Raw genomic sequence first — 24,486 nt, forward strand, 5'->3', positions numbered from 1 at the left:
ACTATTGCGATGATAGGTATTTCTACCCTAGTTAAATTGAAAAATTATAATTTTTCATTGGTTCATGCGATAATGACGTGTAAGATTTATTCACATCAAACCTGGAAGCTTGGAAACTACTGAACCGTAGAACTTGAGACATCGTGTACGACAGAATGAAAAGAAACTCGTTTCGAGAAAAACGCGTTTCAATTTTTTAGCCTACGGAATTGATTAGAAACCGCATCACTAAAATGACTATACCTCGATAAATTATGGGAATTTCGAAAAGTCTTTTCTAGGGTATATTCTTCAATGCCTAATATGAAGATTTTTTTGTGATTTTATTCAAATTTCTAGACTAGAATAATGGTACATTCTGTCAAATACATACCGGGAATTTGTTGTTTCTAAGAAAATGATTTATTTATCATCTAAATTTATATTGTCGCCTTCAAAATAACTTTTTCCAACGAACAATCTAGTCATCGAGACTGTATTCAGGTATTGCCTTCAGCTCGTAGCTGTGTTCAACAATTGCAGTGAATTCGTTTTTATGTCCTCAATACTGTCAAACCGGGACTCACGAAGCGGTAATTAGTATCTTCGATCAATAGAATTATCCATGTCAAACATAACCGAGCAAAAAAGAAAAGTTGATTTGATCTTAAAGACGATGTAAACAAACTAAATGACAGATCACGCTCAAAATTGACATTAAGACATACATATAGTTGTACCAACTTAAACAAAAAATTGAAAAACGTCAACCGGGAAGCATTCAAATAAAAAATTCCCGGTTTATTTTCGACGGAATGTATATTTGTATTCAATAATAAAATTTCAAAATTGGGAAGTAAGGAACTAATATGAACTGATATACACCCAGGTTTTTTTACGCGGTTTTTTGCGTGGTTTTTTACGAGGTTTTGATACGAGGTACTGCACGTGTATCGGCAGTAGAGTATATGAATCACAAGGGAATCTTCTAGCAAAAACCTCATTCGTGAGGAAAACCGAACTATAGCTACCAGTAACTAACGAAATTGCAGGAAAAAACTACGGGTTTTCGGAAGCGAGCAACACTCAACTTTTACTTCCGTTCTACGTAAGGATAGTTTCATTTGATATCTATCATTAGGTGACATGTTTTGACGTAGGACTACGTCTTTCATTTCTGTACGGGGGTGTAAGTTCAGAGTTTCGAAAACGAGAGAGTGACGCTGGACTGCCAGGTTTTGAACGTTAATATCTCTTTACCGGCTGAATGGAGTGGTATAATAATCTTAAAGATAAAATGTCAACGAGTTATATGATTGTCACTTATTGGTCCAAAAAATCGTTTCACTAGCTTAAAAATGGCTTTGAAAGCAATTGAAGTCATAACAATCTAGCTCATTGATGATGATTGGTGATTGCAATGTGTTCCCGAACACGGACGCAAAATCTATGCACCAGGAGAAATCGTCAAAGCGAATACATGCAAGCTGTGATTTTCTTTGCTCGCTTGCATTGGTTTTGGGGAACCATAGCGAACACATGCAAGGCGTTTGTACTTTTATTCGCATCAGTTTCTGTTCTGCTTTCGCATGGAATAGACATGAAAAATTGTTTGCGTGTGAATGCGTCTGGGCGACGGAATATTCGCAACCATTTACGCACTCGACTTGGTGTTCCCGTGATGCAATCCAATAGCATCAGTTTCTGTTCTGCTTTCACATGGAACAGTCATGAAAAATTGTCACATCACGATAAAATTAAAATAAATTTTATGCAAGGTTATATAGACTTTATTTCGTTTTCAGCATGAAATGGCACCCTAAGTTTCTATTCTCACGAAAATGAATCACGTATCAAACATCTTCAGTTGCCTTTACAAGGCCACTCAAATTCCATCGGTTCGTTTCGGGACCACCAACAAGTTCGAAAGAGTTGAAGTTTATGTTAATAACAATACCATACTTATACTCATCCACCCACACTAAAAAGAAAAAAAAACTTTCAGCTATCTTTCCAAATATTCATTAATTCATTAATTAAGAATTGATTCAGATGCAACTTCAAATGAATGATTACCGAGCCAACGGTTGTCCTACGTCTACCTTGCGATTATACCACAAATATAACCCACTTCTTGTTTTTTTACGCGGATTTTCCAACCAACGCGATGTTTTTTTACGCGGATTTTTGAATTACGGCGGTTTTTTACGCGGATTCTCCAATTGAAAAAATCTTAAACAAAAAACTTGGGTGTACATTAAAATCACCAAACCTGGGTGTACATTAAAACAAAATCCTGGGTGTACATTAAAACTATGAACAATGCGTAATTATTCAATTTACGTTTTATTTGCAACATAACGCAATTTAATCGACTTTTAAAAATGATTGGATGATAACTCAATTTATAGTTAACTGGCAACGCAAATGGAACGAAGATGAATTGGGCCGGTGGCTCTACTCGATTATCCCTAAGGTTAGCCTCAAACCATGGTTCAAAAGTCTGGACTTCAGTAGGTACTTTATTCGAACCTTCTCCCGACTCATTTCCAATCACTGTTCGTTAGACGAGCTACTCTTTCGTTTCAATCTGGCCGGCAGCAATCTTTGCGTTTGTTGCCAAGACATCGAACACGTTGTTTGGTCGTGTGAGGTGTATCTTGTCGCCAGATCGAATTTGGAAAACTCCCTTCGGGCTAGAGGAAGGCAGCCCAATGTGCCGGTGAGAGATGTGTTGGCACGGTTAGACCTTGATTACATGTCCCAAATATATGTTTTCCTTAGAGTTATCGATGTTCGTGTGTGATTATCCTTATATCCTTATACCCTTCTTTTCTTCCTTTGTGAGTAAATGGTTCCCTTGCGATAAACAGAAGAAAAAGTTGTAGTTGAATGTAAATTAACAATAGATGTACGAATAGATTTAAGAATTGAGTATGTGTGTGTGTGTGTGTCTCATATCCCAACCTTTTCCTGAGAAAATATGTCACCCTTCTAATCTCGAGCCCACCGCGAGTAATCGGTTTCTCACATTACTAACCATAGATTTAAGAATATTGTTTATATATATATATATATATATATATATATATATATATATATATATATATATATATATATATATATATATATATATATATATATATATATATATATATATAGTTTTTAAAATAGATTTAAGAATTCGTCTTCTTTAAACTTATGTAATTGAACCTATAAAAATAAACGAATTAATAAAAAAAAACTCAATTTCTCCATGCAAAATTTTTCATCGTTATGCAATGTATAACACAGGTATTAAGCAGTTTATTCAATAATATTATGATAGGTTATAATCTTCTCTGTTAAGAAAAACAATCACCTATGGCAGTTCGTTCCACCAAGTTCAATCTAATGGTACTCGGACCGCAAAAACATCAAACCACCCAAACTTTCAAAAAACACCTAACTTTGCTCTTTCCCACTACCATTTGTTTCGATTGATGACCGATCAACTCTTCAATGTCTACGATGTAGTCGAAAGTTGGGTAGTACAGATATACCCCGTGAAACAAGCCGAATCCTTTGAATCCTCTGAATAAGGTTTCTTAGCCTTATATATCTATGGGCATTGACCTATCGACAATCCCCGTACATATAATCTCATTTACACGGTGTTTCGATTATAATATATATTGTTATCAATTGATGGTATCTAAAATTCAAGCAATATGATAGAAGTATATTCAAAATATTAGGAATTGGTTCTGAGAATGTTCGGAATGAATTGAATGATAAGATTTTTTCAATTTCATTAACATTCGAAACAAAATCCATGAATGACGACATTCAGAACCAAAATATTCATTTAAAGTCGTCACAGAGAAGCAGCTGGCCTTTACTTTTAATTAATATTGAATTTCAAGGCGAGAAAACCTGTTTCAAATATCCGCCGAGACGAATTTTCAAGAGTGAAAACTGCATAAATTAAAGTTAATCTTCTGTGTTCTGATCGGATCGCCCATCCTAACCCTATGTAAACATGTTAAAATTTGGCTATATGTGTCCTGAACTCAAATGTTGGTTGGTTGAAAACGAAATCGCTGCAAACCGAATGCCGGATATACTAAGTCTGAGAACGTGTGTAGCGCCCGGCTTAACCGGGAAGACGTAAACAAACGCCAGAGTTACCAACTTCTTCTGTTTTAACTCACCATTATCGTGGTTTGATCTAGTGCTGGCATCAATTTGATTGTGATTGCTGCCTTCAAATTCAGTGGAGAAGCCCGTAAGTAGTGACTTGTCCTTCTGCTCCTTCTTTGCTCCACCGTATCCAAGTAGATCTCCAAAAATGATCACAGCAAAAGCCATAGCGAAAATAATTCGGAATCTCCAAACAACTTCCATTTTTAATTTGCCTCTTACACAAGCACTGGAATGCACACACTTAAAAAATCAATCGTATTCGATATGCACTTTTTTTCACAATATTCGAGACTCTTTCCTTGGTATGGTTATTCGAATTCGATCTCAAACAGCCTTTAGCGCATTAACCTTCACGATTGCCGATTAACATTGCGGTGTTAACCCAATAACTCGAAACTGGATCCTGCTTCCTTACGTAGCTACAACCACTTCACTTTTAATATAGCACCAACAGATCCCTTTTCGGGTCAATTCCCTACCAAATTTATAGTAACCAATATAAGGCACGAGTAAAATTACAATCACTCCGAGCTGCTGTTGACTGGAATTACGTCAGATTTGAGTCTTGCGAAATGCAGCAATTCTGCGGTTGGATCTCACACGCTTGCAAGCCAGAAGGTGCTGCTGGCTCAAGAAAGACTGGGGAAACCTGTTACGCACCAGCCGAAGTCTGTGAAGTTTGGACGCGTACTGAGGCTGTGCGGATGGCTTGTTGTTGTTTCGGCTTACCTGTTGGGGGCTCGCGCTCATATGCTGCCGAACTCACTCTCAATTTCGTAGCGGGCTTTTGGTCTGTGTGTGGCGAGCTTTTTTATATGGATGCATGCATTTTTGAGTGCTTGCTTTTGCTAATAGTGCTCGTGTCAGTGCTGTGCGGAACTTTTCCATTCGTGCAGTATCTTTTGCGACTTGGAAAATGCCAAATATTAATGCCGGTCGGAGTGGATCATTGAGCGATGGCAAGATGTGATAGCGAATTTGTTTCATCCAGACTAGTTCATATAGGTGACGTCCAAATTGAACCCCTATTGAACTGACAGAAGCCAACATATCGAGTTCCCCACTGTCGTTTTACCTTTGTTTTGCCTAAATTGGGTTCCCCACTGACAGTTCTGCTTGAGATTTTCCAAACGATCTTAGCATCAATCATAGCACCCGGCTGGGTATAATCCGGAATCAACAATATAGCTCTATTTTGAGATTTGACGGTCACGAGGACAATGTTGACTTTTTGTTATACTTCCTGTAAGAAAACAGAAAATAATTTCGAAAAAACCATTTCGATATGGATTCGGACTTCTCTTCCACCATACATCAGATCTTGAAAACTCTGATGATCAACTTGAGCAGTCATTTGATTCTATCATCGCATCATTTTTGCATTACTTCAGCATCTGCTTGGCAATTGCTATGTTGGAAAGATTTCAAAATTGGAAGTAAATGAAGCCATTGAGTAAATTATGCAAACCGGGACTAGGGAGTCAGGACAATCCCTACTCCATTCTGCAGAACGACGAGCCTGTGCTTACGCTCCCAATGCAGGAAGTTCCGGTACATCGCAGGGTGCCATTAGGAAAAGAAAAATTACTTCTTTTTCATCACTCCCCAGAAAGAAGACCGAAACTTCCCAAGTTGGAATAAATCTCAAATCGAACGTGCTGAGAATAGACCGAAGCAAGTACCTCCTGGTTTACGCGGTTCTTCTACGCACCAGGGGTCCTCAGCAATTCCCGGAGCAGCACCCACCCCGTCTGTTCCATTTTCGCGGTCGAGGCAACAGCCACAATCTGGTTTGCTTGCTTTCTGACCTAGTGGACAACATTTTAAATGCTTTAAATATAAATGATCCTCTTAAAAGCATAGTATTATGTTTGCTTCCGATTGTGAGAACGTTTTTGAAAGAAAAATGTGGTTTTTTAGCAGCGTTCATTTCCCTCGATGCCTGATTCAGTGCAAGAGGTCAAGGATCATCAGGATCAAGTATCATCCCTAAACTAGATCAATTTAAATTTTTAGTTCATAGTTCTAACTGTGATGTATTTTCTCTCGAAATGACTCGTTTGGTGGCGTTCTATTGGGGATCAAAAAATGTCACTCCTTCTATAGAGTCACGCTCCCATCGATAACAGGCATTGAAGTTGTCGCTTGCCAGACACAAATCAATGGCAAAGATCTCTGCATTACCTCGATGTATATTCCTCCAAAAACCTCGGTCGGTCGCCATCAGTTTTTTGATATCATCGAGCCATTGCCGGAGCCGCGGCTAATCTTAGGTGACCTCAACTCCCATGGCACAGCATGAGGATCACTCTACCATGACAACCGTGCCACTTTGATTTATGATCTGTGCGACAACTTCAAATTGACAGTTTTGAATACTGGGGAAGCAACTGGAATAGCCAAACCTCCTGCACGGGCAAGTATGCTAGACATATCACTTTGCTCTTCTTCATTATCCCTGGATTGCACGTGGAAGGTAATCCAAGATCCCCACGGTAGTGATCACCTGCCAATCATTTTATCGATCGCCAATTAATCAGGTTCTCGTGAGTCAGTCGATATTGCGTATGACCTCACGAAAAATATTGACTGGAGAAAATTTGCAGAAATAATATCTGAAGCACTTGTTTCAATGCATGAACTTCCTCTACTCGAAGAGTATAACTTTATATCGAGTTTGATTTACGAAAGCGCACTTCAAGCTCAAAAGAAACGTGTTCCTGCTACCACTTTCCGACGTCGTCCTCCATCACTTTGATGGGTCAAGGAGTGTTCAAAGGTCTACCTTGAAAAATCATCCGCTTTCAAAAAATTCAGGAAAACTGGATTTTTTTTTTCCTTTATTGATTTAATTAGGCTCAAGTGGATAAAGAGCCACCATCAAGCAATACATTTTAAAACTATTTGAATATATTATAACTACATATTTATTAACTTAAGTCTAATTAGCTAAAACTACAGTGCAATATAAAAAAAATATATAATTTATTCCTTCGTTGCCTCGTCGGTATTATCCTTGTCTGGAACAGTGCCTGTGGTGGGTCGTAACAACTACATCGCCAGTTGATGTAGCAACGGTATCCTTTGGTAGTGAGTGCCTCCTTGTTATGTTAATAGCTCCTGTAATGATCTTATCTCAACGGGTACTAAGTTATGCTTGTGTAATAGGAAAGGAAGGGAGAATGCACAGTGGGAGTAGGAGATGTGACCTAAATAATAACATTAGCGCTTCTTAGGAAGACATATATGGGGAACATAAAATTAGGGTCGCGAGTAGCTAAGATATTGCGAACTGCCATGCGTGAGTGTACTCCTTGAGCCTCTAAATCGGCAACCAGTTTAATTCTTTCATTGCAAAATTCATTACATGACCAAACAACGTGCTCGATGTCATGATATCCTTGACCACAATTGCATAAATTGTTAGTAGCAAGACCTATGCGGAAGAGATGCGCATTTAGCGCGGAATGATTGGACATCAATCTGGACATAGTTCTAATAAAATTTCTGTCAAGATCTAACCCTTTAAACCAGGCCCTCGTTGAAACTTCGGGGATTATAGAGTATAGCCATCTCCCAAGCTCATCTCTGTTCCATTGGTTTTGCCAACTGGTGAGTGACTGCTGTCGGGAAATGGAGAAGAATTCCCGATACGCTATTTGTCTTTCAAAAACTGTGCCCTGCATACTACCCATCTTTGCGAGTGTATCCGCTTTCTCATTACCAGGAATAGAGCAATGGGAAGGAATCCAATGGAAGTGATTCGAATACTTTAATCAACAAGAGAATTCAATGCATTCCTAATTTCGATAAGAAAATATGATGCTTTCGTCTGTTTCAAGGATTGAATGGCTTGTATACTGCTAAGACTATCCGAGAAAATAAAATAGTGATCAGGTGGTAAGGACTCAATGGTCTTAATTGCATGATATATTGCAGCCAGTTCGGCAACATACACTGAACAAGGGTCTTCAAGTTTATGAAAGCTAGTGTAATGTTCATTAAAGATACCAAAACCAGTGGATCCGTTTATTCTTGAACCATCAGTGAAAAACATTCTTGAAGAATTGATATGATTATATTTTGAAGCGAAAATATTAGGGATTAACGATGATCGAAGATGATCTGAAATGTCTCGAGTTTCGTCCTTCATAGAAAGATCGAAATCAACGGAAGATCTGCAAAAATTCGGAAAGCTAACATTATTGAAGATGTCTGCTGAAGGTTTTATTTCTTGAGAAATGTAATGAGAGTACAAATCCATGGATCTCGACCGTTGGTTTAATTCGAGAAGCTTCTTACAATTCTCTATTACTAATGGGTTCATGATTTCGCTTCGGATTAAGAAGCGATAGGACAGTTCCCAAAACCAAACCTGCAATGGTAAAACACCTGCCAAGACTTCAAGGCTCATGTTGTGTGTTGATTGCATGCACCCTAAGGCTAAACGCAAGCAACGATACTGTATCCTCTCCAGTTTAATGATGTGGGTTTTAGCAGCAGAACGGAAACAAAACGAACCATATTCCATGACTGACAGTATTGTAGTTTTGTACAGCCGTAGTAGGTCTTCTGGATGAGCACCCCACCATGTTCCAGTAACTGTCCGGAGAAAATTTGTTCTCTGTTGACATTTTTTATTCAGATATGCAATATGTTTTTCCCATGTACATTTAGCATCAAACCAAACTCCAAGATATTTGAAGCATGTGGATTGAACGATGGTTTTGTTGAACAATTGAAGCAGAAGTTCGGGAGGTTGGTGCTTCCTAGAAAATACAACCATTTCTGTTTTCCCAGTTGAGAATTCAATACCTAGCTTCACAGCCCATGTAGATAAATTATTTAAGGAAATTTGCAGCGGTCTTTGCAAATCAATAGTTCTAGTACCTGATATGGATACAACACTATCATCTGCCAGTTGCCTCAAAGTACATCCATCTGCAAGATCATCTATATCATTAATATAGAAATTATACAGAAGAAGACTTAAGCAAGAACCTTGAGGAAGACCTATGTAGCTAGTCCTAGAAACGGCACAATTTCCATGAGAAAAGTGCATGTGCTTTTCGGATAACAGATTAAACAAAAAGTTGTTCAAAATAGGTGAAAATCCATGGTTGTGAAGTTTATCGGATAAAATTCTTATAGATACTGAGTCAAACGCCCCTTTAATGTCTAAGAAAACAGAAGCCATCTGTTTTTTATTACCAAAGGTAGTCTGAATTTCGGAAGCAAGTAACGCGAGACAATCATTTGTCCCTTTGCCCTTGCGGAAACCGAACTGCGTATCTGATAAAAAGTTATTCTCTTCAACCCATTCGTCTACACGTCGGAGTATCATTTTTTCCAATAACTTACGGATGCAAGATAGCATGGCTATTGGTCTGTATGAGTTATGGTGGGAAGCTAGCTTATTCGGTTTTTGAATGGCTATTACTCTCACTTGTCTCCACTCGATGGGGACAATATTTTGCTTAATAAACTTATTAAATAACCTTAATTAACGTTTCTTAGCGACATTTGGAAGGTTCTTCAAAAGATTAAATTTGATTCCATCGGAACCAGGAGCTGAATTATTGCACGAAAGAAGTGCAAGTGAGAATTCAGTCATAGAAAACAACGTCTCGCTATTACTATTGGAAGACGATGTATTACGAGATACGTCTTCTGCAGGGACAAAATCTGGACATACTTTTTTGGCAAAATTAAGAATCCATCGGTCGGAATACTCTTTGTTTTCGTTTGTATGGTTTTTGTTTCGCAAACACCTGGCTGTGTTCCACAAGGTACTCATAGATGTTTCCCTTGACAAACCATTGACATATCGTCGCCAGTAACTGCGTTTTTTTCGCTCCAATAAGATTTTTGAATTTGGTCTCCAAAAGTTCATACTTATCAAAATGAGCCATTTTTGCGAAAAATTTTGAAAGCAGAGGATTTATTGAAATAAGCATCCGAGCAGTCTTTGTCCCACCAAGGAGCACCAGGGCGTCGGTGAAGTTTTGCACCAGGGAAACGTTTCGTTTGAGCTTGAATGGCAGTGTGGTAAATCAAACTAGCAATGAAATCATATTCTTCGAGAGGTGGAAGTTCAGGAGTCGAATTGATGTTCTCTGATATAATACTAGCAAATTTCTCCCAGTCAATATTATGGGTAAGATCGTATACAACTTCGACCAATTTCTGGGGACACATCTCATTGGCAATAGAAACAAGGATTGGTAAGTGATCGCTACCGTGAGGATCTTGGATTACTTCCCACATACAATCTAACGATAAAGTAGACGAACAGAGTGACAAGTCTAGTGTACTTTCTCTTGCAGGAAGTTTGGGTACTCTTGTAGCTTCGCCAGCTCCTGGTTTACGCGGTTCTTCTACGCACCAGGGGTCCTCAGCAATTCCCGGAGCAGCACCCACCCCGTCTGTTCCATTTTCGCGGTCGAGGCAACAGCCACAATCTGGTTTGCTTGCTTTCTGACCTAGTGGACAACATTTTAAATGCTTTAAATATAAATGATCCTCTTAAAAGCATAGTATTATGTTTGCTTCCGATTGTGAGAACGTTTTTGAAAGAAAAATGTGGTTTTTTAGCAGCGTTCATTTCCCTCGATGCCTGATTCAGTGCAAGAGGTCAAGGATCATCAGGATCAAGTATCATCCCTAAACTAGATCAATTTAAATTTTTAGTACATAGTTCTAACTGTGATGTATTTTCTCTCGAAATGACTCGTTTGGTGGCGTTCTATTGGGGATCAAAAAATGTCACTCCTTCTATAGAGTCACGCTCCCATCGATAACAGGCATTGAAGTTGTCGCTTGCCAGACACAAATCAATGGCAAAGATCTCTGCATTACCTCGATGTATATTCCTCCAAAAACCTCGGTCGGCCGCCATCAGTTTTTTGATATCATCGAGCCATTGCCGGAGCCGCGGCTAATCTTAGGTGACCTCAACTCCCATGGCACAGCATGAGGATCACTCTACCATGACAACCGTGCCACTTTGATTTATGATCTGTGCGACAACTTCAAATTGACAGTTTTGAATGCTGGGGAAGCAACTGGAATAGCCAAACCTCCTGCACGGGCAAGTATGCTAGACATATCACTTTGCTCTTCTTCATTATCCCTGGATTGCACGTGGAAGGTAATCCAAGATCCCCACGGTAGTGATCACCTGCCAATCATTTTATCGATCGCCAATTAATCAGGTTCTCGTGAGTCAGTCGATATTGCGTATGACCTCACGAAAAATATTGACTGGAGAAAATTTGCAGAAATAATATCTGAAGCACTTGTTTCAATGCATGAACTTCCTCTACTCGAAGAGTATAACTTTATATCGAGTTTGATTTACGAAAGCGCACTTCAAGCTCAAAAGAAACGTGTTCCTGCTACCACTTTCCGACGTCGTCCTCCATCACTTTGATGGGACAAGGAGTGTTCAAAGGTCTACCTTGAAAAATAATCCGCTTTCAAAAAATTCAGGAAAACTGGATTTTTTTTTCCTTTATTGATTTAATTAGGCTCAAGTGGATAAAGAGCCACCATCAAGCAATACATTTTAAAACTATTTGAATATATTATAACTACATATTTATTAACTTAAGTCTAATTAGCTAAAACTACAGTGCAATATAAAAAAAAATATATAATTTATTCCTTCGTTGCCTCGTCGGTATTATCTTTGTCTGGAACAGTGCCTGTAGTGGGTCGTAACAACTACATCGCCAGTTGATGTAGCAACGGTATCCTTTGGTAGTGAGTGCCTCCTTGTTATGTTAATAGCTCCTGTAATGATCTTATCTCAACTGGTACTAAGTTCTGCTTGTGTAATAGGAAAGGAAGGGAGAATGGACAGTGGGAGTAGGAGATGTGACCTAAATAATAACATTAGCGCTTCTTAGGAAGACATATATGGGGAACATAAAATTAGGGTCGCGAGTAGCTAAGATATTGCGAACTGCCATGCGTGAGTGTACTCCTTGAGCCTCTAAATCGGCAACCAGTTTAATTCTTTCATTGCAAAATTCATTACATGACCAAACAACGTTCTCGATGTCATGATATCCTTGACCACAATTGCATAAATTGTTAGTAGCAAGACCTATGCGGAAGAGATGCGCATTTAGCGCGGAATGATTGGACATCAATCTGGACATAGTTCTAATAAAATTTCTGTCAAGATCTAACCCTTTAAACCAGGCCCTCGTTGAAACTTCGGGGATTATAGAGTATAGCCATCTCCCAAGCTCATCTCTGTTCCATTGGTTTTGCCAACTGGTGAGTGACTGCTGTCGGGAAATGGAGAAGAATTCCCGATACGCTATTTGTCTTTCAAAAACTGTGCCCTGCATACTACCCATCTTTGCGAGTGTATCCGCTTTCTCATTACCAGGAATAGAGCAATGGGAAGGAATCCAATGGAAGTGATTCGAATACTTTAATCAACAAGAGAATTCAATGCATTCCTAATTTCGATAAGAAAATATGATGCTTTCGTCTGTTTCAAGGATTGAATGGCTTGTATACTGCTAAGACTATCCGAGAAAATAAAATAGTGATCATGTGGTAAGGACTCAATGGTCTTATTTGCATGATATATTGCAGCCAGTTCGGCAACATACACTGAACAAGGGTCTTCAAGTTTATGAAAGCTAGTGTAATGTTCATTAAAGATACCAAAACCAGTGGATCCGTTTATTCTTGAACCATCAGTGAAAAACATTCTTGAAGAATTGATATGATTATATTTTGAAGCGAAAATATTAGGGATTAACGATGATCGAAGATGATCTGAAATGTCTCGAGTTTCGTCCTTCATAGAAAGATCGAAATCAACGGAAGATCTGCAAAAATTCGGAAAGCTAACATTATTGAAGATGTCTGCTGAAGGTTTTATTTCTTGAGAAATGTAATGAGAGTACAAATCCATGGATCTCGACCGTTGGTTTAATTCGAGAAGCTTCTTACAATTCTCTATTACTAATGGGTTCATGATTTCGCTTCGGATTAAGAAGCGATAGGACAGTTCCCAAAACCAAACCTGCAATGGCAAAACACCTGCCAAGACTTCAAGGCTCATGTTGTGTGTTGATTGCATGCACCCTAAGGCTAAACGCAAGCAACGATACTGTATCCTCTCCAGTTTAATGATGTGGGTTTTAGCAGCAGAACGGAAACAAAACGAACCATATTCCATGACTGACAGTATTGTAGTTTTGTACAGCCGTAGTAGGTCTTCTGGATGAGCACCCCATCATGTTCCAGTAACTGTCCGGAGAAAATTTGTTCTCTGTTGACATTTTTTATTCAGATATGCAATATGTTTTCCCCATGTACATTTTGCATCAAACCAAACTCCAAGATATTTGAAGCATGTGGATTGAACGATGGTTTTGTTGAACAATTGAAGCAGAAGTTCGGGAGGTTGGTGCTTCCTAGAAAATACAACCATTTCTGTTTTCCCAGTTGAGAATTCAATACCTAGCTTCACAGCCCATGTAGATAAATTATTTAAGGAAATTTGCAGCGGTCTTTGCAAATCAATAGTTCTAGTACCTGATATGGATACAACACTATCATCTGCCAGTTGCCTCAAAGTACATCCATCTGCAAGATGATCATCTATATCATTAATATAGAAATTATACAGAAGAGGACTTAAGCAAGAACCTTGAGGAAGACCTACGTAGCTAGTCCTAGAAACGGCACAATTTCCATGAGAAAAGTGCATGTGCTCTTCGGATAACAGATTAAACAAAAAGTTGTTCAAAATAGGTGAAAATCCATGGTTGTGAAGTTTATCGGATAAAATTCTTATAGATACTGAGTCAAACGCCCCTTTAATGTCTAAGAAAACAGAAGCCATCTGTTTTTTATTACCAAAGGTCGTCTGAATTTCGGAAGCAAGTAACGCGAGACAATCATTTGTCCCTTTGCCCTTGCGGAAACCGAACTGCGTATCTGATAAAAAGTTATTCTCTTCAACCCATTCTTCTACACGTCGGAGTATCATTTTTTCCAATAACTTACGGATGCAAGATAGCATGGCTATTGGTCTGTATGAGTTATGGTGGGAAGCTAGCTTATTCGGTTTTTGAATGGCTATTACTCTCACTTGTCTCCACTCGATGGGGACAATATTTTGCTTAATAAACTTATTAAATAACCTTAATTAACGTTTCTTAGCGACATTTGGAAGGTTCTTCAAAAGATTAAATTTGATTCCATCGGAACCAGGAGCTGAATTATTGCACGAAAGAAGTGCAAGTGAGAATTCAGTCATAGAAAACAACGTCTCGCTATTACTATTGGAAGACGATGTATTACGAGATACGTCTTCTGCAGGGACAAAATCTGGACATACTTTTTTGGCAAAATTAAGAATCCATCGGTCGGAATACTCTTTGTTTTCGTTTGTATGGTTTTTGTTTCGCAAACACCTGGCTGTGTTCCACAAGGTACTCATAGATGTTTCCCTTGACAAACCATTGACATATCGTCGCCAGTAACTGCGTTTTTTTCGCTCCAATAAGATTTTTGAATTTGGTCTCCAAAAGTTCATACTTATCAAAATTTTCCATTGAGCCATTTTTGCGAAAAATTTTGAAAGCAGAGGATTTATTGAAATAAGCATCCGAGCAGTCTTTGTCCCACCAAGGAGCACCAGGGCGTCGGTGAAGTTTTGCACCAGGGAAACGTTTCGTTTGAGCTTGAATGGCAGTGTGGTAAATCAAACTAGCAATGAAATCATATTCTTCGAGAGGTGGAAGTTCAGGAGTCGAATTGATGTTCTCTGATATAATACTAGCAAATTTCTCCCAGTCAATATTATGGGTAAGATCGTATACAACTTCGACCAATTTCTGGGGACACATCTCATTGGCAATAGAAACAAGGATTGGTAAGTGATCGCTACCGTGAGGATCTTGGATTACTTCCCACATACAATCTAACGATAAAGTAGACGAACAGAGTGACAAGTCTAGTGTACTTTCTCTTGCAGGAAGTTTGGGTACTCTTGTAGCTTCGCCAGTGTTCAAAATTGATAAATTGAAATTATCGCATAGATCGTAGATGATTGAGGAACGGTTATCATCATATAGTGCCCCCCAGGCCACACCATGTGAATTGAAATCACCCAAGATTAACTTGGGTTCAGGTAAAATCTCGATAATTCCATCGAGTTGGTTTCGTGAAATTCCAACTCTGGGAGGAATATATACAGAAGCAATGCATAGGTCTTTTCCCCTTATTGTGGTTTGACAAGCAACTACCTCGATTCCTAGAAGCGATGGTAATGGGATTTTATAGAAGGAATGGCATTTTCTGATCCCCAAAAGAACGCCACCGTGTGAGTCTCTTCGGTCTAACCGGATAATGTTAAAATCATGAAAATTAAAAAAAAAATTTAAAAAAAATCATGAAAATTTTAACGATTCGATTTTGGGTTTAATACTTCTGCAGTTCCATTGAATAACTTTAATTGTATCTATATCGCTTATAGAACAATTAGGCATCGAGTGAGAAAATGGTTGCAAGGAGGGGCCATTTTTCTGTCAAGAATGCAAACAATGCAGGAACCAAACTAACGATAATACTTTTGAGGGGCTCGGGAATGTTTAAAGCATCTAGAATGTGACTCGCAATACTTGGAAGGGAAAATAACCCAGCTTTGGAAGACCCGGACGGAGTGTTCACGTCTTTTTGTGTTCTCGCGGAAGTAAAACCAGGAGGTGTTTGCTTTGGAGGTGTTTGTTTTGGAGTTTTATCACTTCCAGAGGATTTCTCAATTGGTTTAACTTTTTCTTGCTTCTTACGAGGAGTCGGAGGAGTAAGTGGAGCAGAAATTTTTCTTTTTCTTGAGCCTCCCGGTATTGACATGAATGCTTCTTCAATGGAAGCAAAATTTTCACAATCATCGGTTGGCAGAATTGCAAAAGGGTTCTCTTGTGCTCCAGGATTAGGGGTCTCTTTTGCCACAGCCCTTTTGAGCATTTCAGCATAGGTCGTCTTGGATCGTTATTTGAGAGAGTTCTTAACTTTTGCCTCCCGCGATTCAAACGCTGGACACGCAGAAAGATCGTGAACTTCCCCTTTGCAAAAAATGCAGTTATCGGCGTCTTCAGAGCATGATTTATCCTCATGCATCCCCCCACATTTTGCACAACGTATCTTGTTGCTGCAGTGGGAGTCTGAATGCCCCAATTGCTTGCGTTTCATACAACTCATCACTTTAGGTACGTAAAGGCGCACCGGAAGCAAAACCTTTTCAATTTCCACAAATTGTGGAGGAGATTTTCCGGGAAAGGTTACTCGAAACGATCCTGATTCGAAGTACTCTTTCCCTTTTTCGGAATGAGATACCGAATGCAATTTCTTGCAAGCAAGTATGTTCAGATGATCAATATTGGCATTCTTGAATCGACCTTTTCCTTCGTTTAATATTTCATCACACGTTAGACTAGGGTCGGTGATGACACCATCAATTTCAACGTCTTTTGAAGGAATATAAACAAAATATTCCTCCGTAAAAAGTTTGCATTGCGTAATATCAGTGGCTTGCTTGCGGTCTTTGACAACCACGCGAAGCTTGTTCTGTCTAATAAGTTTTATCGAATCGACCGTGCTGAAATCCTATTTGAGTTCTCTGGCTATTGTCAAAATACGCAGAGCTTTCTGACGGGGGCGACAATAAACATGGTAAGGTCCATCGGAATCTTCAGGATAGCACTTAATCCGAGGTGCTGTTTTTGATGGTGGATCGGGATTCCCCCGGAACTGAAAAAAAAAACTGGATTAGTGGAATGGTTTCGAAAGTACCAAGCTCTAGAAGCCAAACTAAAAGGTCTGATTAAAGCAAAAAGCGTGGATATTGGCGGAAGTTCGTCAATGGTTTATCAAGGGAGACAGCTATGAGCACTCTTTGGAATACGGCTAGGAGAATGCGTGGCTGGAACCATACAAATGAAAGTGAGGAATACTCTGACCGTTGGATTTTTAACTTTGCAAGAAAAGTTTGTCCCGATTCTGTTCCTGCACAAAGCGTCGTACGCGACATTTCGCTCCGAGGCGATTATGAGAATTTTTCGATGGTAGAATTCTCAATTGCCCTCCTCTCATGTAACAATTCAGCTTCGGGGTCGGACAAGATTAAATTCAACTTGTTGAAGAATCTTCCCGACTTGGCAAAACAGCGTTTGCTGAACTTGTTCAACAAGATTCTGGAGCTGAATATATTCCCGCATGACTAGAGACAAGTGAGAGTGATAGCCATACGAAAACCCAACAAGTCGGCTTGCGATCACAACTCGTATAGGCCGATTGCAATGTTATCCTGCATTCGTAAATTGTTAGAGAAAATGATTCTACTTCGTTCGGACAAGTGGGTTGAAACGAACAATTTGCTGTCAAATACGCAGTTTGACTTCCGCCGAGAACAGACGAACATATTGTACGCAGACGAACGATTGTCTCGCGCTGCTATCTTCTGAAATCCAAATCGCATTTGCTCGCAAAGAACAAATGGCTTCCGTTTTCCCCCATATCAAAGGGGCATTTGATTTAGTTTCCATGGAAATTCTCTCAGAGAAACTTCATAATCGTGGACTTTCGCCAATTCTGAATAATTTCCAATACTGTTTACTGTCAGAAAAGCATATGTTTTTTAATCATGGCAGCTTGAAATTTCTCGATACAGTTTTATGGGCCTACCACAAGACTCCTCTTGTATAGTTTATAGTTTTTATGATATAATGATTGTCTAACTAGAGATTGCAAGTTGAGACAACTTGCAGACGATGGAGTTATTTCCATCACGGATACTAATCCCGCCGTTCTGCAAAAATCCTTGCAAGATGCCCTGAACAACCTGTTAACGTGGGATCTCAAGCTGGGTATCGAATTCTCTACGGAGAAAACCGAAATGGTCGTTTTTTCTAGGAAGCACGAACCCGCCCAATTCCAGCTTCACCTATCCGGCAAAACGATCATGCAATCTAAGTTTTTCAAATACCTGGGTGTATATTTTGATTCTAAATGTACCTGGGGAAGATACATTGCGTATCTGAAACAGAAATGCCAGTAAAGAATCAATTTTCTCCAAACAATAACCGGAACATGGTGGGGCGCCCATCTAGGAGACCTCATTCAGTTGTACAAAACAACGATATTATCAGTGTTAGAATATGGCAGTTTTTCATATTCTCAAGCTGGAGAGGATACAATATCGTTGCTTGCGTATAGCCATGGGTTGTTTGCATTCGACACATACGATGAGTCTCGAAGTCTTGGCAGGAGTATTCCCGCTTGTTCTTCAGTTCACAGAATTATCCTACAGATTTCTCATCCGTTGCAAGATCATGAATCCATTGGTGATTGATAACATCGAAAATCTACTCCAACTGACTCCTCAGTCAAGTTTTATGTCATTATACCATTAGCAAGAGGGTCATCTATATTTAAAGCATTTAAAATGTTGTCCACCAGGTCAGAAAGCGCAAGCAAACCAGATTGTGGCTGTTGCTTCGACCGCGAAAATGAAACAGACGGGGTGGATGCTGCTCCGGGAAGTGCTGAGAACCCTTATAACGCTTATAACGAATTTTTTCACATTCCTCGTCAGGACACACTCGTTAGTTGGCAGCGCATGTGGAGTGAAGATGAGTTCGGTTGCTGGTTACAGACGATTATCCCTAAGGTCTCGACGAGTGCTTGGTTTAAGGAATTGAATGTAGGTCGTGATTTCATTCGCGTGATATTTCGGCTTATGTTCAATCACTACAACCTAAACGCGCATCTCTATCGCATTGGGCTCGCAGTAAACAATCTATGTGATTGTGACGATGGCTACCACGACATCGAGCATATTGTCTGGTCGTGTATTCGGTTCCATGCTTCTCGCTCTAAGCTCTCTAGAGCACTGAGAGCAAAAGGCAGACAATCGGATATCCCCGTCCGGGATATCTTAGGTAGCCGTGATCCTGATCTTCTGCTTCATCTATACCTGTTCCTCAGAAACGCCGATGTCAACGTTTATTGATGTTCCCTCCGTTGTATCCCTGTATCATATCCCTCCTATCCAATCGATAAACTTTTACTCAGTCGCGGCAATACATACACACACTCTTTACAGATACACGGGCCAAAGGTTGTGCAGTCCACTCATCATTGAACAAGAGCCGAAGGTTGTACCGCTCATAACAACTCTACACGAGCTGATGTTTGTGACGGCTAGTGACCATTCTATCCTGGATTCCTCGAGTCAAGAAGACGCACCATGCTAGGTATGGGATACATACTAGGGGGGCGTTACTGATTAATGGTCAGCTGCATCCCAATAGGAAGTATCCCGTGTCGGGCACACGTACAGAGCATTGGAGACAGCAACATTACAATTACGAAAACACTTGTAATACTAACTCGAGCCAATCACGAGTAGTCGGTTAGATATTACTAACATAGTAAGGCAAACAATGTCGAAATATTGAACTCCCGCCCCTGCCAGGCAGACGCCATAAGAGCCTTAATAAAAATATATATTTTGGATAAAAAAAAAAAGCTGCAAAGGCGCTTCATGCGCTCCAATGTGCGGGGAATGCATTTTTTCGGGCAGTGTGACTCATACATTTTAGCATTTTATTTGTAAAAAAAAGCTCAGTTCTTCGTTTGTTTCCGAGGTTTTTAATCAGTAAAATCAAACTTAAGTTTACTGAAGGGCATAATTAAAGTTCAGATATTTTGCTTGGATCTGACCTTAAATCCCATAATTATCACGTACGTCTCTTCGAGTATGAGCGTAATTTTTCGTACTTCTTTAGAACCTGGTTATGAAACTTTTAATCGCTTCTGTTGATCACTTGGTTTTACTTCACCTCGCGGTGTGGCTGCTTGCCGACATGTAAAGACCAATAATTGCGCAGACGATGTTTTTACCAGGCAAACTACTCTCTATCAATTTTTTCGGACCGAGGGCAGTTTTAAATTGTTATTTCGTTACTTTAAACACGTTCCACGACCATAACATAACCTATTTTCCATATATTTTTCGATTTGTTCCTACTAAAACTTACCATTATAATATAAAATTATCTTCAGACACAATTTTCGTATGAGATTTTATCATCACCACCAAAAGTGTTTTTCATTTACATAGAATATTAATTTGATACCAAAATTTAACTTTCATTTATAATCATTATGAAATCTGAAAATCCATTAATATCTAGGCCGCTTCAAAAACCTCTACAAGTAGGCTTCAACGCGAGTATTCGTTTCCAGTTACTCAAAAATGTAAGCATTGCTTCCAAATCACGATTTTTTGTGAAAATTTTTTTAGATGGTATATTGACGGAAAAAATTGTCTTACGTCTTACGAGTTGGCAACACCATCTCAGATAGCAGGCAAACATTGTGGGTGTAATGACATTGCTCGTTTCTGCAACTTTCGAACAGCGATAAAATGCCCCTTGAGGTGACTTCATACTTTTGGCTGTAATTTTCCAATGAACTCAAATATCAAAAAATCCTTTTAGGACAACATTTACAAGGGAATAAGCTTCCCAAAAACGCAAAACACAAAAATTCGATATTTTAGATTTTCAAGACCGGGTCCCCCCTTGAATGACCAATGTTTTTACACCCACAACGATTCACTGCTATCAGAGATGGTGCTGCCAACGGCCAGTCGAGTTGGCATGAAATTCGTCATTCAATAGTTCAGTTTGATAGTTCTCTCGGTAGCCATTTGACAGTGTTGGATAACGGTTAACAATGTTCTGCTTACTAAAGTTGATAGACCTTCCCTCATGCTGCTTTTGAAGACGTCGCTATTGTGGCTTTGATCCTGAAAAAATATACCACCCCAAACTAAAATCAAGCCTCATTATGCGAAGCATAATGTTTTTGACGTAGGACTACGTCTTTAATTTCTATATAGGGGGTCACTCTACGGAAAATGTAACCAAAAATAAAGAGTTCTCAAATGCATGCTACGCAAAATCGTTATTGCGATATATTATACTACACTCGATAAAAAAATTAAAGAAACAGAGTGCGAAGTCAAAATTTCTAGGCGATTTTTGAAATGCTGTAACTTTGTGAAAAATTAACGCATGAAGATTGTATATACCTCATTTTGAAGCTAGTTTTCGAGTTTTGGCATATTTACATACACATTTTTATATGGGTGTGTGTGTATAGATGTGGTGGACAAACATGTATTGAAGACATAAAAAATCATTTTGTTCTGTTCTTTCAAACTTTTTATAGACTAACAATTATTTTTGCTAATCGATTTAATAGCAAATCCAATTAACCCGATCAACCAACTTTGGGATCTAGAACGTTCACATAGGACCTTTCCATACAGATATACAGGGTTTTCCAATTTTAAATTCCGAAAGTAAATTGAAATAAAACACACTTAGAATTCGAATTTCGATGAAACTTTTATTTCAAATTAAAGTTTGGTTTATGCCATTATGTGTGAAATACAACATCATTCAAATGTCCACCTAGGGCTTCCTCGCACACCTTGATCCTGAACAGGTAATTTGCGATGACTTTTCGGCACATATGGGGCGGTATCTCGGTCATAACTTCACGAATGTTGTCTTTCAAATGTTCAAGAGTTTGCGGAGAGTTGGCATAGACACGGTCTTTCGCATAACCCCACAAAAAAAGTCTAGCGGGTTCAAATCGCATGATCTGGACGGCCAATTGGCATCACCAAAACGCGAAATTATGCGGAAATTTTTGGGTGTTCACATAGCCACCGAGCTCGAAATGTGCCTCATCGCTGAAGAAAATTTGATGCGAAAATTCAGCATTTTGCTGCTGTTGTTCGTTCACCCAATCGACGTATGCCCGACGCATTCCATGGTCACCACGCTCTAATTTTTGTACCAGTTGGACTTTATATGGATGTAGGTGCAAGTCCAAATGCAAAATTCACCACAATGATGTGTTTGACAAGCCCAATTGCTGAGCAAGCCGTGGAATCGAAACATTCGGGTCATCCTCCACACTGGCAGCAACAGCAGCAATATTTTCGGCCGAACGCACATTACGATGATGCACAGGTTTCACAATATCCACTACGGATCCAGTTTGTTCGAATTTACGCACTACATTAGCGATTGTGTGCTCTGTAGGCCGTCCATGACGACCAAAATCCGTGCGTAATGCTCGAAAAACATTTGCCGGTTTTTCATAATTTTTATAGTATAATTTAACAAAATTAACACGTTGTGCGATGCTAAATCGATCCATATTGTAAAATGGCAGACATTCAACTAACGATATGACGCTTTGGTTGACAGCTATGTCAAACGGTTGTCAGCGCAGGGCTGTATACTTTCGGAAGCCCGAAATGGAAAACCCTGTATTTCTGTTCGAATGAAAAATTACCCTTTCGTCTTTGATGCTGAATAATCCATTTTTGGGTGGCTCGAAAATTCTTTTTTTTCTCATTTTTTCCAAAAATTACTTTTTTCAAAAACTTATAACTTTTGAACCACTTTACCGATTCAGATAATTGGAATATCAAATTAAGGCAAATTACTACACTTGCAAAAAATTATAATTTTGTTTTCGTAATTATTATATAGTTTTCATGGCATCGGGACCAAGGGCGCAATATACGCAGCTAAAAAGAAAACATCTCTGATTTTTGAATATTTTATGTAAATAATCCTCAGTTTTCAAGAAAATATATAAAAAATATAGCGCCCTTGGTCCCGAAACTAGCTAAATTTCATAAAACAATCAATAATTACGAAAACAAAATTCAAATTCTTTGCGACTGTAGTATTTTCCAAAAAAAAAAAAGGTTTAATTGGCTTTAAACTTATATATCGATCAGCTAAATCGGTAAAGTGGTTCAAAAGTTTTTAAAAAAAGTAATTTTTTGGAAAAAATTAAAAAAATATTTTTCGGATCACCCCAAAATTGAAATGATCACCATAACGAAAAAATAAAAAAACGGGTCTAATATTTTGCGATGAAGAACAAATCTACCACTTTTCACAGGAAAATCTGAGAATCAATATATCGGTTTGGCATGGAATGGCCGCATAAAGAATTAAGTGTTTTAATTTGAGTACATAAAAATATTGATAGAACTAATGAACAACCAAACTGGAAAAATACCTAGAAATTTAGTTTTTATTCCCAAACCACTTTTATTTCTTGAAACCTGAACAATTTTCTATAGAAGTTGTCGTTTGCAAGTTATATTGAAGCATTTTCCGATAAGGCAAGTCACATCTGGATTGAATAATAGCTTCATCATTCACGAAATAATCAAGTCAAATAATTTTCAATTCACTGATAATTTTCATTTTCTTTTCGTTTCAGGTAATCGACGTGATGTTCATACTCGTAGTGTCGTATGTATTGCATATCTGCCGGCAATTATCTATCACGAGTTAAGTAACGGTGTTACTCCCCATAACAGCTTTGTTCATGAATGGCTGTGAAACACATTTCATACAGTCAAAGTGAGCATATTAGTATTGTAAATATTTTGTTTTGATTGATGATATTGCCCCTTATTCTGCTCGGCGAATGACGTGAAATGGCTCGCTCGGGTTACAGTATTTCCGAAGGCGAGTAGCGTAACTATACGAGGGCGGTCCGATAGGTACTTAGCCTCATCGGCCGATGGTCTCAGTATCGTAAGAGAGATTATTTATCGTGTAGTACATTCTTGTAAACGGCTACTGTCAAAATTTCAGCCGAACCGGATATATAGTGTAGGATATAACAACTACCTTTATGGCCATTGGCCATTGAACTTTATTGTTGTGCAACATTAAAAAAAACAAAAAATCCTGTGTTTCATAACTATAGAACCAGATGGATAAACTCTCACTCCTTTACAAAATGAATGTCAATTTCACATGAAATACAATAAGTCTCTAATTCGTATGCCATCTTCAGTTCTCAATAAGTTCAAATAACCCATTCGGGGTGGTTTTGACCTAGCTGTGCCATGTTATAGTGTGTATCTCGTTCTACGTAGAGGATACTGCTCGGTTAAGTTCTTCAAGCTTTTCAGCATCTACTATTCGTCCGATCACTCCTCATAACTTCCTGGCAGGGATTTGATCTGCTAAACAAGCTTACCAGTCCAGAATCTGAAGCCATTATTCATCAAACCATGCCATGACTTTCCGGATTTTATGAAGTGATGCCATATTACTCAATTATCACATTGTTTTTGATGTAAAAACAACAATAAATGATTCTGAAGTACGTCTTTGCACTTCTGACTGTTCATTCTTGTTGATGGTAAGCTACCTAAAACAGGCCTTT

General features: G+C 38.8%; 2 protein-coding genes across 4 annotated transcripts in view; one reads left to right on the forward strand and one right to left on the reverse strand.

Moving 5' to 3' along the window:
- The window catches only part of LOC129768442 (uncharacterized), a 37,136-nt gene extending 32,297 nt beyond the window's left edge, over positions 1-4,839 (reverse strand). Inside the window, exon 1 of the mRNA XM_055770106.1 lies at positions 4,173-4,839. Within this exon, the coding sequence (XP_055626081.1) occupies positions 4,173-4,365 (193 nt within the window). The 5' untranslated portion in view covers positions 4,366-4,839. The remainder of the gene's footprint in view (positions 1-4,172) is intronic.
- LOC129768435 (uncharacterized) overlaps positions 1-24,486 on the forward strand; it is a 622,376-nt gene that overhangs the window by 310,100 nt on the left and 287,790 nt on the right. The window lies entirely within an intron of this gene.

The sequence above is a fragment of the Toxorhynchites rutilus genome, chromosome 2 (genome assembly GCF_029784135.1).
Source record: "Toxorhynchites rutilus septentrionalis strain SRP chromosome 2, ASM2978413v1, whole genome shotgun sequence".
In the NCBI taxonomy this organism is placed as follows: Eukaryota; Metazoa; Arthropoda; class Insecta; order Diptera; family Culicidae; genus Toxorhynchites; species Toxorhynchites rutilus.